General features: G+C 36.5%; 1 protein-coding gene across 1 annotated transcript in view; it reads left to right on the top strand.

Annotated features, from left to right (window-relative positions):
- LOC145988149 (uncharacterized) overlaps positions 1-14,093 on the top strand; it is a 62,397-nt gene extending 48,304 nt beyond the window's left edge. The window contains exon 3 of the mRNA XM_083122980.1: positions 13,226-14,093. Coding sequence (XP_082979106.1) covers positions 13,226-14,093 — 868 coding nt within the window. The remainder of the gene's footprint in view (positions 1-13,225) is intronic.
- Positions 14,094-16,470: the final 2,377 nt, after the last annotated feature.

The raw sequence follows: 16,470 nt of genomic DNA, 5'->3' as shown, positions 1-16,470 counted from the left end.
ACATCCATAAGACACATAAAAAAGATACATAATCGTGGCTATGCACAGACTATGTACATTGGCCATAACTGCTAGTTCACCACATACAATAATGTATTTTATAATATATATCAGTAATACCAAGAACCAAGCAGTGTTGCCAGGGTTATTGCAAAGGAGGCAAAACTTTTCAAAAACGGCCTCATATCTGCTCCAATCAAATTACAAGATTAATCTTTTAGCTCAAATTCAATGTTGATAATAATATTAGAAACGAATTGTTACTTGCACATACCTTGTCTTGGATTTCACTGATGTTGATACGCCCCAGTTGTTCATCTCCTTCGTACAGCTGAAAGTTCTTCATCGTCCCATCAGTTAGATGTGCTATGTCGTACGCGAACTTCTCGTAATATGAACTATTCTTCGCATACGAGTCTCCGAACGTCCTAAAAGTGTATTCCTCCATGAAAACTGAGCATAGTAAAATGTGCATTGTAATGTAAATAGTTGAATAGAAAGTTAATAAGATTTAAGGTTTTCCTTAATCGATTAATACTGTTATCATAAGTTTTGATTATTTGTAACAGTATTTCATTTTAATTAAGTCCCATTTCAGTTCAAATGTAATTATTTTCTAGTATAAAACTCAAAGTAATTTTAGAATTTTTTTATAACACTAACTCATATTGAGTTGAAGTAAATTGTTTCAACAATTTCATTCAACATTACATTCAACAATGAAAGTAGGATGAATCAAACAAAATGTGCAGATCGCTTTAAAGTTAGTAATGTTATCATCTAAAGTTAAGCAATTACATATTTTAATAACATTATCAAATTAATACTTTTATGACCTCGTAAGCATTTTACAGTTACTAATCATTCTCATAACTAATTAATAAAATAATTATTGTAATTATACGTAAATTACACAGTTTGCTAAGAAAGAACATAGGTAACACTTTACAAATAATGAGAATACATTTTCATTAGGAAATCGATATTCCATGATTGCAAGACAAAGATATTCACTTACAGTGTATTAATATTATGAGCCTATTGGGAATAGCTGTTAATAGAGAAACGAAACAACAACGTTCTTTATATTTTGCAGTTACCACCACTCCAAGGTATTGATATTGAAGCAAACCCTTTCTCTCACACTTCAGCAAAACATTCTAGTACGTACATTCCCTTACGGTTTGGTAAATTCAATTAAAAGTCGGACATCACTTATTGATTTAAATTCATTTGTTTATTTTCTCTTGTTATGCTCAGAATGTATACAGAAATGTATACATCGTAATATTACATAATCAATAATGTGGTCATAATTAGTTATACATCATACTAAATCAACTTATCATTTTCGCAAAATATAACAAAATAGAATTTGATAACAACATGTATATATCATCTTGCGTGTTAAACACAAAATTATACAATATATTATATATGAGATAACTGAACATCTTTGGGTCAGTCACAATATATGCGATATTATGATGAAATATACTTACAAATGGATGATTATGTTCCTTAATTTTTTCGAGTATTATATATATGTTTACCTGATTAAACTGGTGTTGTTGCATTCGAGGTCGTTCTATGTGACCTTGTTGTCGACTTCCGTAAATATAATCTGAACTAAATGTAATTGTATATAATCACCACTTACTCCTTATAGAAGCGCTTCAAGTTATCAGATCGAACGTTTCCTGGACATACTAGAACACTAGGCATTGGAATTGCCCACTCGTTGAAATTCCTTTCTACAGTCACTACAACAGGGTTGTCTTGAAACTTTTCCCAAGACAATCGAATTAACAATATCGTCAGAAATAGGAAAGAGACAGACAAAGTTATCCAAAGGAATCTGCAAGAGAAATATAATTAAATCCGAATTCCATTGATGGGATATTTTGGAAAATTAAACTAACTTCGACAGTTAGTGTGAGTAGTTAAATGTCTCAGAGATAATTCATACGTGCTTTACCAACCACAGAAATAGATCAGTTAATAACATATAAATGAATTTCAATTTTTGAAACATATATTTATTTGCATATGATAGTATAACATGTTGGGGTAATGGCAAACCTATTGTGGTGAATTCAAACTACAGTGAACGTCACTAATTCACTGCAAACCATCAAATATTCATTCATCCATTATTTTATTTTGGATCTAACAGCTTTTCAGCCTTTTTTGTCCATTATAATATACACGGGAAAATGTAAAGTATACATAATTGTAAATTGTAATTTAAATTTTCCGTCCACCTCCCCTATTACACATACATTACAGTCGAAAAGATAAACTTTTCCCTTTATAATTGTATGTTACACTTTCTAACGAACTGTAACTCCTCCGACCATCTGAACCATGATAATATACACGGGAAAATGTAAAGTATACATAATTTTAAATTGTAATTTAAATTATCCGTCTGCCCCCCCCCATTACACAGAAATTACAGTCGAAGATATAAACTTTTACCTTTACAATTGTATGTTACACTTTCTAACGAACTGTAACTCTTCCTACCAATTGGATTGATAACCAAACTTGAAAAATTTATTGGATACTGAACCATCATATTATACAAATTTTATGGTACCGGGTGTTTCACAAATAAGAGAATTGTTAGACAATTTTTTGCAAGTAAGGTATTGAACTTACGTTAATGAAACCAGTCCAAAGCGAATGAGGAACTCAAACAGTTTGTTTGTGCACCTTCAATTGTTCAATGAGTGCACCATGGGTGACACGGCACACATCGAAACGAAATAGTCCAGGCGCAAGTGTCATTATTTTTATAGATTGTTGTTATTTTAATTAAGGGAATATACGACTACCAGTAATACGTTGCTAGTGTGGTACACAATCATGTACTACCAGGTGTTTCATCCGCAATTGTGGCAGAACGCCTGTGTGACATCATAAATCAAAGATGGCTGCAACTTCATGCACTAACAAAGAAAATTGAACATATCTCCTCGAAGAGTGGTTTTTGACAAACGTTTGTACAGATATGTTTTTTTCAGAATTGATAAGGGAATAAAATGGATTCTTACAGATTTCTTTATAACTCGAATGTTATGGAGATATATCCGGTCTCACCTAAAGAAATTTGGACATTTTTTATTCTAAATTGCAAACGGAGTCCTCTCTGGCAGTGATCACCCCATACACTCCCTAGGTAGATTTTTGTTTCAGGGCCTAAAACTTATAGTCGAGCATGCCATATTCAATTCCAAAGAACTGTAGAACTGAATCGTGATCATAATGAAACCCCTGTTAGATCCCTGCCTGTTCACATGTGGTAATACGAACTTTGAATGAAGGCATTATTTGCCAGCACTATACTGGGAAGGTTGAAGGTTAGTTAATGTCTAACCGCCCCAGACATATAAGTCAGACGAAACAGATACCCATTTGGTTCCGCCGATTTCTTGCTAGAGTGATAACTCACCAGCGTAGGCACATAGGGCACAACAGGACCCTTGTTTCCAAGCATAGGATATGGCGTCACCAACGCACATATGGCTTAAATACCCCATTTTCCTTTTTGTGGTTTTGCCCTCCATTCCGCCACTATCCTCCCTCCTTCTGACCCGTGGGCGAGCACTGCACAGAGAAAGGAACCTCCCACTTGCTGATAATCTGACACCCTCACCAGAGACGATCGCTGAGATTCTTCGGTGGTAACATACCCTACTTACGAAAGTAAGAATAATCTTTTGTAACTATCTAATGAATACATAGTATGGTAACTAACTAACTCCTCCAGGGGATACACTCTCCTATAATCCAAGTCTGGCAACATTACTACACTTACAAACACAAAAATTACACTAACCTTTACACCCAGAATTAGCTAGGATTATAAATGGTAGATTCATTGATTTAATGACCCACCCCATTACTTGGAGAGTTATGTCTGAAACAAAGGAACTAATGTAAGGAGGGCCATATTTGTACGCCTGCCCTTATATCATTGTTTACACTTTAGAAGCTGAAGGATTCATATCCGTTAGCATAGTGTCTTAACATGTAATGAACACAAAAACCCCCAGGGGTCAATGTAGTCATATTGTAATCATCACTAAGCCTTGAAAGCTTGTATGTCATGATCCTTGTATCACATCTTATTTTTATTCTTTATTTGTTTTGTTGCTTATTAAACTCTAAACTCCAAAGTTTTGCTTTATCCGTTATCCCCCATGATTTCCAATATCATATGAGTCCACAGTGACTGTTTTTAAGGTAATATACTAAAGATTTATTCTAAGACGAAGAGCAGTCGTGCGTATGAAGGCACTCCTGCCACCACAGTAGAAAAAGACGTCTAGGATAATAATATTTAATGTAAGTATTTCCCACACGCATACACAGACACTCGCATCTCTTTTGTCCTTCCATTAAGAAATACCTCTCGCACTTACACTTCCCCCCCTTTAATGTTTTTATCATGAGGTCACTAGTTTTATAACTTTATGCACTAAAATAGGCAAGGCTAGTCCGTAGGCATATCAGAGAAAGGTATGTCTCCTACTCTTCCCGTGAACTCCGTAGATGGATAAGCTAGGTAGAGTAGAGTGACCGGTCGACGACCTGCACCACACAGGTACGCCCCTGTGTGCTTCTGTCTCACCCCAGGACGTGACAGCAGTGATACTATTTCCTGCCCTTTTCTGCAAGAATTTAAAGCGTTATATACGCTTTACTTGACAATCTTGCTTATAAATGGGTAAAATTACTGCCTGTGATATTTTGTTCATACCTACTATTGGGGTGTATGACCTATGTGACGTCATACATCCAAGATGGCTGCCTCTTCAAACATTATCAAAAAAGAACGACAATATCTCCTTATAACCTTTAGGAGTAATTTTGACCATTTTTTAATTGTTTTAGGTTTTTGCAGAAAGGTAAAAGATGTGTATGGAGGATGCTTTCATTTGGATGCATGCAATCATGTATTACTACAGGTGTATTGCTGGAAAATGTGTCACAGACCATACATGACGCCAGGAAACCAAGATGGATCCAAACCGGCGATGCCTGCAAGATAACTGTCCTCAGAGCTTGCAGCCGCGTCAGGGGTTAGAGTTTCTATCTCCAAACTGTGGTTCTGTCCGAAAGGTATAAATTACGGACTTGAAGTATGGTCTTAGCGGAAGTGATGTCACCTAGTACAGTTCGAAAGCGCCAAGAACAGAAGTACGCAAGTGCACAGCTTGCAGTACAGACGGGAGTGGACTAGGTCACGTGATTTCCACACTGGTTGTTCATTTGTATAAAATCACGGAGGTAGAAAGCCAGCAACACAGGTTAAATATACGTTATGGGCCAGCAAGTTGTTTTAAAGTTCTTATAATGTGTAGAAATGTATGTGTACGAACATTTGGAAATTCTATGTGATTTCTATGGTGAAAAAGAAGTGTTTAAAACGTGGCTAAAACAACGAGTACTAAGTTTTATCTACTGATCGTATTTGGCGCTGCAGTCGAAGTGCAATTCGAAAGACTTTCACTTCCAGTCCACGACTTGAAGACCATACTCGGAGGATGCTCGCTTCAAGTACGATCTTGCACCTTTCGGATACGCCCATAGTAGACGGAGATTAAGGACAGCTGGTCTCTATGCCAGATGTCCAGTAGTGTGTGTCCCGTTTGATCCAGTTCACAGAAGGGCCTGCTTACAGTGAAGCTAGCATCATCGAAATTAGACCCTGAACGAATGGAGGAACGTCCTCTTCACAGATCAGTCAGGATTCAATTTGCAAAATGATTCCCGTCGCACATTAATGTGGAAAGAACCTCGATCACAATTTAATCCAAGGAATATCGTGGAAATGGATCATGCTCAATGAACGTACGGAACTGCATGACTCTGCTGGAGGTGCCCTTACTGCTCAGAGGAACAGTAATCAATATTCCAAAAACATGTTCAAATTTTCAAAGGCGCAGTCGGCCAAGACATTATCTTCATGGATGTTAAAATGATGATATATGTACGCATGGAACCAAATTGGTGAATGACTTTCTTGAAGGTGAAGAAATACAACGCATGAACTGGCCACCGAGGTCCCCTTCCCTGTGACAGATTGGGAGACCAGCACAAGAGGTTCGATAGATTTTCCTAGAAACACGGGTTAAAACATCACCTTCCTGGGAAGCAGATGGCAAGATCAAAGGCATGGGTAAGTTAATGCTGAACACAAACGTATCTACGAAGGCGTGTAACTGCTTAGTTAACGCTGTGGGAAATAAACCCTTCATTGACAATTCTCGATTGAAGCTCGTGGTCGTAAGGTAGGTGAATGTTTTAAACCCCAGCCACACTAATGCCGGGTCAGGTAGTTACGGAGTTCTTGGAAAAGAGGGACGAAGGTCACTGTGAAGTTAGCTTTGTTTTATCTACGTTCAAGCGCGAAGGGGAATCAGCAATTTATACTTATACCCCTTGCTTCTGCCTTTCGTGTGACTGCCGGTATCGGCCAATGATTGCTATTTATTTCCACCGAACCTCGGCCCCGTGGCGGAGTGGTTAGCACATCGCGCTACGACGCCAAGGTTCGATTCCCGGCCGGAGTATGGACGTTTGGGAGTGTACGTTCATCAATTCCATCACATCATCACCCATCCATATCTTCACAAATTAGATAAAAGTGGCACAAGAAGCGAATTAAAATAAAGCAAATCAATCAATCAATCAATAATTTCCGCCGAGATTACATTGGGAACATACGGCTTTAAATGACGGTACTAAAAACGATAAGTTATCGGACGTGGACCTATATTTTGAAAGTTGGACCCAAACCACCATGTGCCTCCACTGAGTATCGAAACCGCGATCTATTAATTACAAGGCGATGGCGACATCATCGGAGAGGCCCCTCTGAAGATTTATGTGCACCACTAGTTACCTTAATGCACATAAAATATTTATCAGGGACTTTACTTATCATCATTCTTTTTGTAAGGTAAGCTAGATGGTGAATATTTGCTGTCTTATCTCTGATTTTATAGCGTCTTTTTACTATTTATGTAATAACAATGTTTTTTGGTCAAGATAGAAAGAAGGAAATAAGTGTTAACGTTGTCTTTCCTAAGTTTCATAGTCTGTGGTTACACACAACAATACTCCATGCGCATCGGAGAAATTATATACTAATTAATTAATTTTCATATTATTACAAATAATTATATTAACGTATTAAATAGAAACAATTTCATTATTATATTTCTGAGACACTTTGCTCGGACTAGCTCCCCAAATTATATATTTCTAAATACGTGCATAGTGATGTGACGAGTTAGTATTACTCGGTAACTAGCCTTTGTTATTTTATACTGGAATTATACAAATATCGGTATCGGCATCGGTATTGGTGGGTATCGGTCATGGTATCGGTATCGGCAAATGGTAGCATCGGCTCAGCTCTAGCTTTAACCCATGTAAACATAAAGTTTTACTGTTTTTTTTATTGTTTGGACAAATTGAATACAATTTATACTACAAAAGTATAGGCCTCCCCTATGGCGCGGTGTTAGCGTCATCGCCTTGTTGGGGTCCCGGGTTTGATACCCGGTGGAGGTACATAGTGGTGCGGATCCCACTTTAAACTGTAGGTCCAGTCCCGATTAGCCTTACTGTGCATAAAGTGGACTTAAACACCAAATCAATCAAACAATCAAACTACAAGAGTATACATTATGAATATTCTTGTTAGGCGATTTATGCGTCTGTAACACACTTTGCGAGTTGGTCAATATTAAGATCTTTGTAAAATATTCTATTGTCTGAGGCATTAAAAACTATGTTGTTTCTTAGCGGCAATGAGTCTGTATCGACAATCAAAATCTATTGTAATGTATGTATGCAATTTAGATATCTCAACACAAACGATATCTACCTCATGTGCGGAGGTTGTGGTCAAATTTGAAACTAAGGAATTTCAAATTGTTTGCAACATGTGGCAATGACACTTCTCAAACACAATACATGAGATACGCTACATTACAGTAGAAGGGAGAGAGAAAGATACCAATATTCTTCTTCTGAGCTGCAGACCTCAAAGTCTATATCTGCTTGTAAATAAAGTAGAGAGAAACAGATGGAAGACTAATAAAGTTTGAAAGATTGCTGGCAACTCTTAAGACAAATTTCAACTTAATTTTTTCAACAAGGAAAGTGGTTAAGTGGTATAAGTCACGCCCAATAGTCTAAAGATGGAAGTTTCAAATCTCTCAATTTTTCCATTGTAATTTTATGAGGTAGTATAATTACGTATCGTCGACATATGTAAGAGGCAAAATATGAAAAATATTATTTTGGTAAATGTAATTATTAGTCGATTCTACTTGAAATGTGTATTTCCATATTTCTTCTCTACCAAATTAGTTCTTACTGGTTGCAATAAGGTGCACAGATGGACACTTATAAAAATCGTAAGGCTTTGTAGGCCAGCTGAAAGCAAAATATGAGTTGACTCTAAAAAAAAATAGGACTCTAACAGCACTTTTTGTTCATATCCCCTCTTTACAAATTCCTGGGCAAGACACTGTATATGAACCAAGGATGACTTCATGCTGGTAAGAGAACATTCGCGTTGACTGCATGAATGTTAGTCCCATACACAAGTAAGGAGGCTTTCCAACCGTAGATTTGTACATGCTCAGCTCACAGGTAGATTGTTGAATTACATACGACATGGGCTATGCTGTCTCCGACACGTTTTCAACATGTTAACGATACATGAGACGTCCATGACGTAATGGTGTTAAAAGTATTAATAAAACATTTTATACAAATTCAAATTGTGAAAAAAGGCAGAGTGTTATTCATAGACGCTAGCGTTCTCTCTGGTCGAAAATATATATCACTCTTGGTACGTCTATAAGATAGTTTACGTCATAATAGATGTAATTTACCTGAATTAGAAGTCTTCTGAAAATCACAAAAAATAGTTCTACTTCAATAAGCATTCTTATTTTTTCACTTCATCTAAATCTGGTGTCAGACTAACAGTAAACGTTAACTATCTCACAGAATTATTGCCATAATGAAGAAAATACTATACAGACTGGAATACACTACGAAAATGATTGTAAAGACACATGTTCCTTTTTCAAATAATAATAATACAGTTTGATAATGTACCAACCTTCGTGGCGGAGTGGCAAGCACACTGAAATACAACGCCAGCCGTCCTGGGTTCGATTCTCAGCCTTGGGTAAATACATTCCTTGTAAGTGTCCCTTCATCAATTGCATCATATCATCTCTCATTCTCATCTTTGCGATTAGCATAAAGTAACACAAAACAGAAGTGAAATAAACCAAATCAATCAATATTAATAACGTAATTAATTTTATCATAAAAGATGGCTTGAAAATTCTAATTTGAAGAAAAGCAACATTAGAAATTCGTTTTGTGAAAAATGTGTAATCTCTCACCACGCTGTGACGTTCAAAAATCCCGATAACTTATACCTAATCTATCTTAAGTTTGGAGACAATAGAATGGCTATGAATTAGATTTTGTTTATCCGTTTTGAACCTTATATAACAAAATTCGTTTAAATCACATATTATTCGAGAATTTAACTAACTGTATTGAAAGAAAGAGTTCTAAAATAATGTGTTATTTCTATTTCTTCCATTAAAAATGTGTACAACATTAATAGAAGTCAAAATGTTACAGCTATATTTTGTTTAAAAGGACAATACTAACATCATTATATTTATTGCACACAGGAGGCATGCGAGATGATTACAAGTGCATTGTACTTTCCTTTTGGTACCTACCTTTCTATGGGATGTCTCTTTCTTCTCACAATTTCTGGTACACCATGAAAAGTCACTTCGGATAAACATTTGGATAAAAATGTCCACATTTTCAAGTTGTACTATTATCTGGACACCTAAGTAAATAGATAGAAAGGTGTACGTTTAACGTTCAGATGTTATCTCGTTTCTTTTAGAGTAAGAATAGAATTAACCTTTCATGTACAAAGCAAATAATTGCAAAATTACGATTTTTATTATAACGCTTCTCTAAATATTTTATTATTGCAATAAATGTATTTTCAAAAACTTCAAAATTAATATAAAGTGCCACTTTAGCAACAATTTTATTCATTTCACCCACTATATTTATTTATTTATTATTTATTTATTTACCTTAATTTATCTCCCTCTGGCCTCCTTTAAACACAAGAACACACACACACACACACACACACACACACACACACACACATATATATATATATATATATATATATATACACATACGTATATATACACACATACATACATACATACATACATACATACATACATACATACATGCATGCATACATACATATATCTTGATTGCAGAAAGGCCTTGTAATCAAGGAGTCCTGGGTTCGATACCCGGTGGAGGCACATTGCACAGTGCTTCGAATCCCACTTTAAACTGTAGGTCCAGTCACGATTAGCCTATCTGTGCATAAAGTGGACATAAAACAGCAATTCAAGAATTTATTGAAAAATTATAAGTTTATTTGACAGACTTACAAAATCAAATTCATCTAACAAATCATCGTATGGTATTCTGGCAAATATTTGATTATTTATATAACATAAATATCTGAGAAGTTTATTCTGTGTGCGTTCAATCATATATTTCTGCGAGTTACAAGTTGGTGCACATGCAGAGCATTCATATTCCAATTGCCTCTACCTAAACATTTATACAGTATACACAAACAGTATACAGTATATCATTTAAACTTTTAGCATTTCTTATTAGAAATTGAAGGTTCCTGTAGACATTCTGGGTAATGCAAGAAATATGCTCCTTGAAGGTCATGTTAAGTGTTATAATGGAATTCACTCTATTTTTATTAATAACATTTATAATTTCGCACATTATTTCTCGCTCTGGTAAATATCACATATAAACATTTCTGAATATTATGCCTGAGGTCATACTCTATACTCCACATATGGACCATGTACCGTATATATCAGTTCGTAATTTCCTAGTATCCGTTTTAGCTCTAATTTCTCTGAATAATTAAACATCATCTGCATGCATTAAACACTGAGAAATTGCTTTACCTGGTACTAATACTAATTGCAAAAAAAGAGAAACTAGATTTGAACACTGTGGATACCAAGATTTAACATGATAAACGAAAGATTGTACATTTAATAAGTTTGGAAGTATTGTTTTAGATTAATAATTTATATGTTGTGTGCAAAACCCAAAACGTGCAAGCTTTATAGGATAATATTATTATCAATCCTGTCAAAAGCTCTTGCGGAATCTATATATTTCATGCACACAAAACCTTTTTCTGGAACGTATCATGTGTATGCCGGACAAAATTTATCCGATTTTTTTGTTCGAGGATGGACTCTAACGCTATGTCCAACGTGGATACGGGCAGCGCGGTGCGTGCGGTGTGATGCGAGCGCCGCACCGCAGATATGTGCGTGAACGCAGGGAGTGTCCAACCTTACTGCGTGCGATTGTGTTGAGCAGTTGCGACGAACATGGCTTCCAGTTCGGTGCGCTCCGTGCTATTAATGGAAAGTAGTGTAATTAAAATGAAAATATTGAAGGAACACAAGAGACGTCACAGACAAAAGACACACACAATCTTCAGGAATAGGTTGTCGTATGGAGAATTTCATCATCTGTATCCGCAGCTACGAGCAGATGAAAATGCATTTCATCAGTACACTAGAATTACAATAAACACCTTTGTCTATATTGTGAAAAGATTGGATGGTGCTTGTTATCATTATACCACAAATTTTCAAAGACCAATTTCTGTAGAAGAGAGGTTGCTGCTAACCTTGAGGTAAGTGACTGAGATTTCAATTATTAGTATTATGAAACTTTTATTACACTATTGCTGGAATACATTTTGGGAATACACATTTGGTGAATGCTGCTGAGTTAATTGTTTTCTGGAAAATATATATTTGTAGCATGAGGTGAAGGTAGGCTTGCAGAGGAATATGACGGCGAAGTATTGGGGTAAGCTAAACTGGCAGGAGAAACAGGTGTAGAAATGTGTGGAAAATTAGAATGAACAGACGATGCAGCAGTAGTTGAACTCATAAAAGAAAAATTTGAAACAGGAGACTGGAAACTATCTGATTGAGTTTGCGACAGCTCTTGCATCAATATTTCTTGAAATTTAGTTCTAACTCGTAGTTGCTGGATGGGATTCATTCTTTGAAAATATGGTAATAATGACCTCATAAACAGTAAATTCTCATCTTCGGGTGTTTGAAGTAGAGCAAGTTTTTTGGACTCAATATCCAGCAGTTTTCGTTCTAAATCAATTGTCTCTTCGTGTGGTTTCTTCCTCCTTAGACGAGACGTACCTGCTTTGGATGGGGAAGATTGTGTTGTTCGTTGTGGAGGAGCAGATGGTGTTTGTGTTTCATTGAAACTCACCTGAGAAAGTTCAGTATTTGTGTTTTCGTCGACACTTGCATCTTCTTCCAAATCATCACCTTCATGACAGTCACTGACCATTCCAGACACCTGCCTATCTTCTGATGCCTGAAATGAAACATTTCCCTCCGTTTCTCTGGGGACTACTGTATCCTTTAGAAAAAGTAGATTCGTAAAATACTGCCACTTTCCACGATACGTTGCCGCACATTCTTGGGAGCAGCCCGATTTGGATTTCGGAATTTTCTTAAACTCTTTCACAAATTGATCTCGTAAATTGCGCCATTTCTTTCTAGCTTCATCCTCTGAAATCAAAAGAGAAGATACTCACTAAGTAACTAACTAACTCTAATTGCATTGTTTAAACCTATTTATTATTGTTCTGCCTTTATGAATTGTTCTGCGTTTGTGAGTATTAATAAATTTGTACAACATTTCATTACAAATCAGCATCGTCTGAACAAGCTAATCAATATGCTTATGCAATTCATTCTGATCTGTCTCACTACATACTGCGGGCAACTGTAAAAGGGTGTGGAGATAATTCATCCACTTGTTTCCAACTTATACAATATTTAAATTCTTCTCAAACCCCATAGCTCTTACATAGTTAACCTTACTTTCCCAAATTGCATTGCAATACACAAGTTAATCATCGAGAATTCTTTAGCATATGGGGTTTGTCGTGTTAAAAGCATGATGACTATATTTTTTAAGCCATCGACAGGAGTGCAATACTTCTAAAATGGATGTTTTTTTTCTCTTCCAGATACCTATCGACTGGAATTGCATTCAGACAGATTGCCTTCTCATTTCGCATATCTAAATCATCTGTTGCATCTATAGTCATTGAGGTGTGCAAAGCCATTTGGGATTCTCTTCAGAAAGAACACATGCCTGTGCCTACTGTTGCAGATTTCAATCGAGTTGCGCAAGACTATTTTGAAAAGTGGAACTTCCCTAACTGTGTTGGTAGTATCGATGGGAAACATATAAGAATGAAGTGCCCAAGCAAGTCAGGCAGCATGTTTTTCAATTATAAACATTTTTTCTCCATAGTGCTTTTGGCCGTTGTTGATGCAAGGTACAGATTTTTAATGATCGATGTGGGTGCATATGGCAAAGAAAGTGATGCTGGTGTATTTTCTAACTCAGCACTTTATCAAAATGTCGAAAATGGTTTCTTATCGTTACCAAAAGATTTGCAGCTGCCCAACTTCCATCAAAAAGCTCCATTTGTGTTTGTAGGAGACGAAGCATTTCCATTACGAACATATCTTATGAGACCATATTCTAAAAGAAGAGTTCAAAACAATGCAGCCGCCTCATATTTCAATTACCGTTTATCGCGTGCTCGAATGACAGTGGAGTGTGCTTTCGGCATAAGTTCTGCGAAATTTAGGATCCTATTGAAACCAATCGAAACTAGTGTACAGCATGCTGTTCATATTGTTAAAGCAATTTGCATTCTGCATAATGTTATAATTGACATAGAAAAAGATTCTCTTGTAAACGTCTTGGAAGAAAATGTGATGGACAGGAACCTACAGATCTCGAAGGCAAACAACCGCGCTTCGAGAGCAGCAGAAAATGTACGAACCGTATTCTGTGATTACTTCTCAGTGAATACAATTTGATGTTTTTGTTCATCCACTCACGACTTTCACATAATTAAATAGTAAAGACTGTATGTGTATTCTATTATTACTTACTTGCAATTCCTGTACTCTCAGCTACGGAATCCCACTCCTTATCAACAATTAAACGATCTTTGTAACGAGGGTTTCTTTTATCCCACAACATATTTCTTCTTTGCACTTCTGCAATAAGCCCTTCCATCTTTCTTGGCGACTGGCCACCGGACGGCAAATGCGATACAAAACAAACCTGTTTGAAAATCAAACGTTGCGTGCGTTGCGAGCGGACGAATCGCACGCGTCACGTGTCTACGTAGGACGGGCTCATTTCTGACACAGGGTTGATCGGATACGACTGCTCGCATCGCCCCGCACGCACCGTGCTGCCCGTATCCACGTTGGACATAGCGTAATACTATCGCCGGTGCGCAAAGAAATAATATTGGTATGTATATTTATATTTTTGAACTCTCACCAGATTATTAAATTTCACGGCTGAGCAAGAGCTGAAACGTTCCTTGAACACTACTAACGAAAACATATTGCGTTAGCCTGCTTGTGTATCCTAATTGTGGTTCAATTTATTCATTGAGATGAGGAAGATGTTAGCTCCAAACAACTGAATAGCATGGCCACAACTTACTTGGTTGTTGTACTAATAGAATACAATCCGCTTGATTCTCACTTTGGAAGATCAGCATGCATTTTCTAATAGTATCATTTCCCTTTCCAATGTGAAGTTCGAGTACTAATTTTTACTGATATTTTCTAATAGTGAATCAAAAGAAACTATAACAAAAACTTTAACAAAATGAAATAATTCAAACAATTTCGAAAAATCCTGAACATTTTGATAAATCACTGCCAAACATACTTGAAGAAGTTTGAATGATATATTACCTATTCATGGAAACCGTTACCAGAAAGTCATAATCAAGTGTGTAAAGAAGTTAATCTTGCATAACCAGGGAGTCGTAACGTAACGAAATGAAGCGGTATTTTCAATTACGTTTTCCGTTACGTTACTACCATAAACAAAGTAACTTTTTTCGTGAACAGAAACGTTACCTCAGGTACATGAAACATTACGTTACAGGTGTGCATAACGTTTTTGAAACATAACTGATCTGTAAAGCAGTAGGCCGTTTGGTAACGCTTTTACTGTGATCAGTAGCGTTACAGGGTAAGAAAGAGGTTCGTCACTTATTGACTAGTAACTTTTGTGTGTGTGGAAAGTGATAGTAACGTTACAATTAACCATAACTTAATTGAGGTCACGACTGTACAAATATTACACTCCTTGCTTCATAGCAACGACGTTATTGATAGCTGTTACTCGTATCATACAGACGTTCCGATGTGCAATACCGTGTCCGATGCCGTGTTCCGGAGAGAATAACATAGGTCTCTCGTATAATTGTGCTCGTTACTCTTGTAACGTTCTAGTTATTTTCCTCCACAAACGTCTGTTTCAAAAAAGTAATACACATATCCGTTACGAATAGCAAATACCGTTATCGAAGACGTGTTCGAAGAAGTTTCATAATTGTGATCGGCAGCATAGTAACATTACAGTATTTTGACACATTGAAAGTCATTAAGTTATAGGCTAATACGTATTTTCGTTTTGGTTGTCAGTGAAAACATTAAATTGTAAAACAAAATGTCTCAAAACATCCGTAAACAAGATTCGGCGTGACAGAAATTCTGGTTATCGGTATTTACTGATTAACTATGTATTTATCACAAATATATTTATTTGATGTATGAATTTGTTCTAATTTTATTATCTATGGAAAATGAATTTCAACATGTGCGTTCACTTTATACAACAAACGTTTGTTGAGGTAAAATGTTTGTATATACAGGGTGTTTCGTAAGTTTACAACGCTTGGGAGGTGATGATTGTACGAGTGAAAATAAGGTAGAAAATTCATGTAACGAAATTCCGGAAACGGTTTTGTTGCCGAGTTACTGACGTTAGAAAACGTGAGAAAATGATTATCCGAAGTGAATCATGGCAAAACGGGTGGAGAGAAGTCGTCGGTGTTGGGCGGTCCACTAACAAATTGGGTACGCTCTTTTCAAAAAATCACGCGGCAATGTTGTGCAATGTCGGCGCAAGGGATTCCCCAAAGGACACGAACGAAGATGTTGACGGGAGTGGGGTGGGTGTGCGTTCTGCGTGAGCTGGTATCGACGAAAATTGGCATGTGTTGAATGGCAGCAAAAAGCAAAGAAAATTTCCTGAGCGAAGGGCACCATGACGTAAAAACGAAAAAATTGAACTATCATAGGTTGCATACCCTGAACGGCACACAGTATGCTTAATGGAGATGTGAAGGGAACCTCATCACAGACGGTTTTCAAAGTGTCC

The sequence above is a fragment of the Lepisma saccharinum genome, chromosome 5 (genome assembly GCF_977018435.1).
Source record: "Lepisma saccharinum chromosome 5, izLepSacc3.1, whole genome shotgun sequence".
NCBI lineage: Eukaryota > Metazoa > Arthropoda > Insecta > Zygentoma > Lepismatidae > Lepisma > Lepisma saccharinum.
This window is presented reverse-complemented; position numbering and strand designations above follow the sequence as displayed.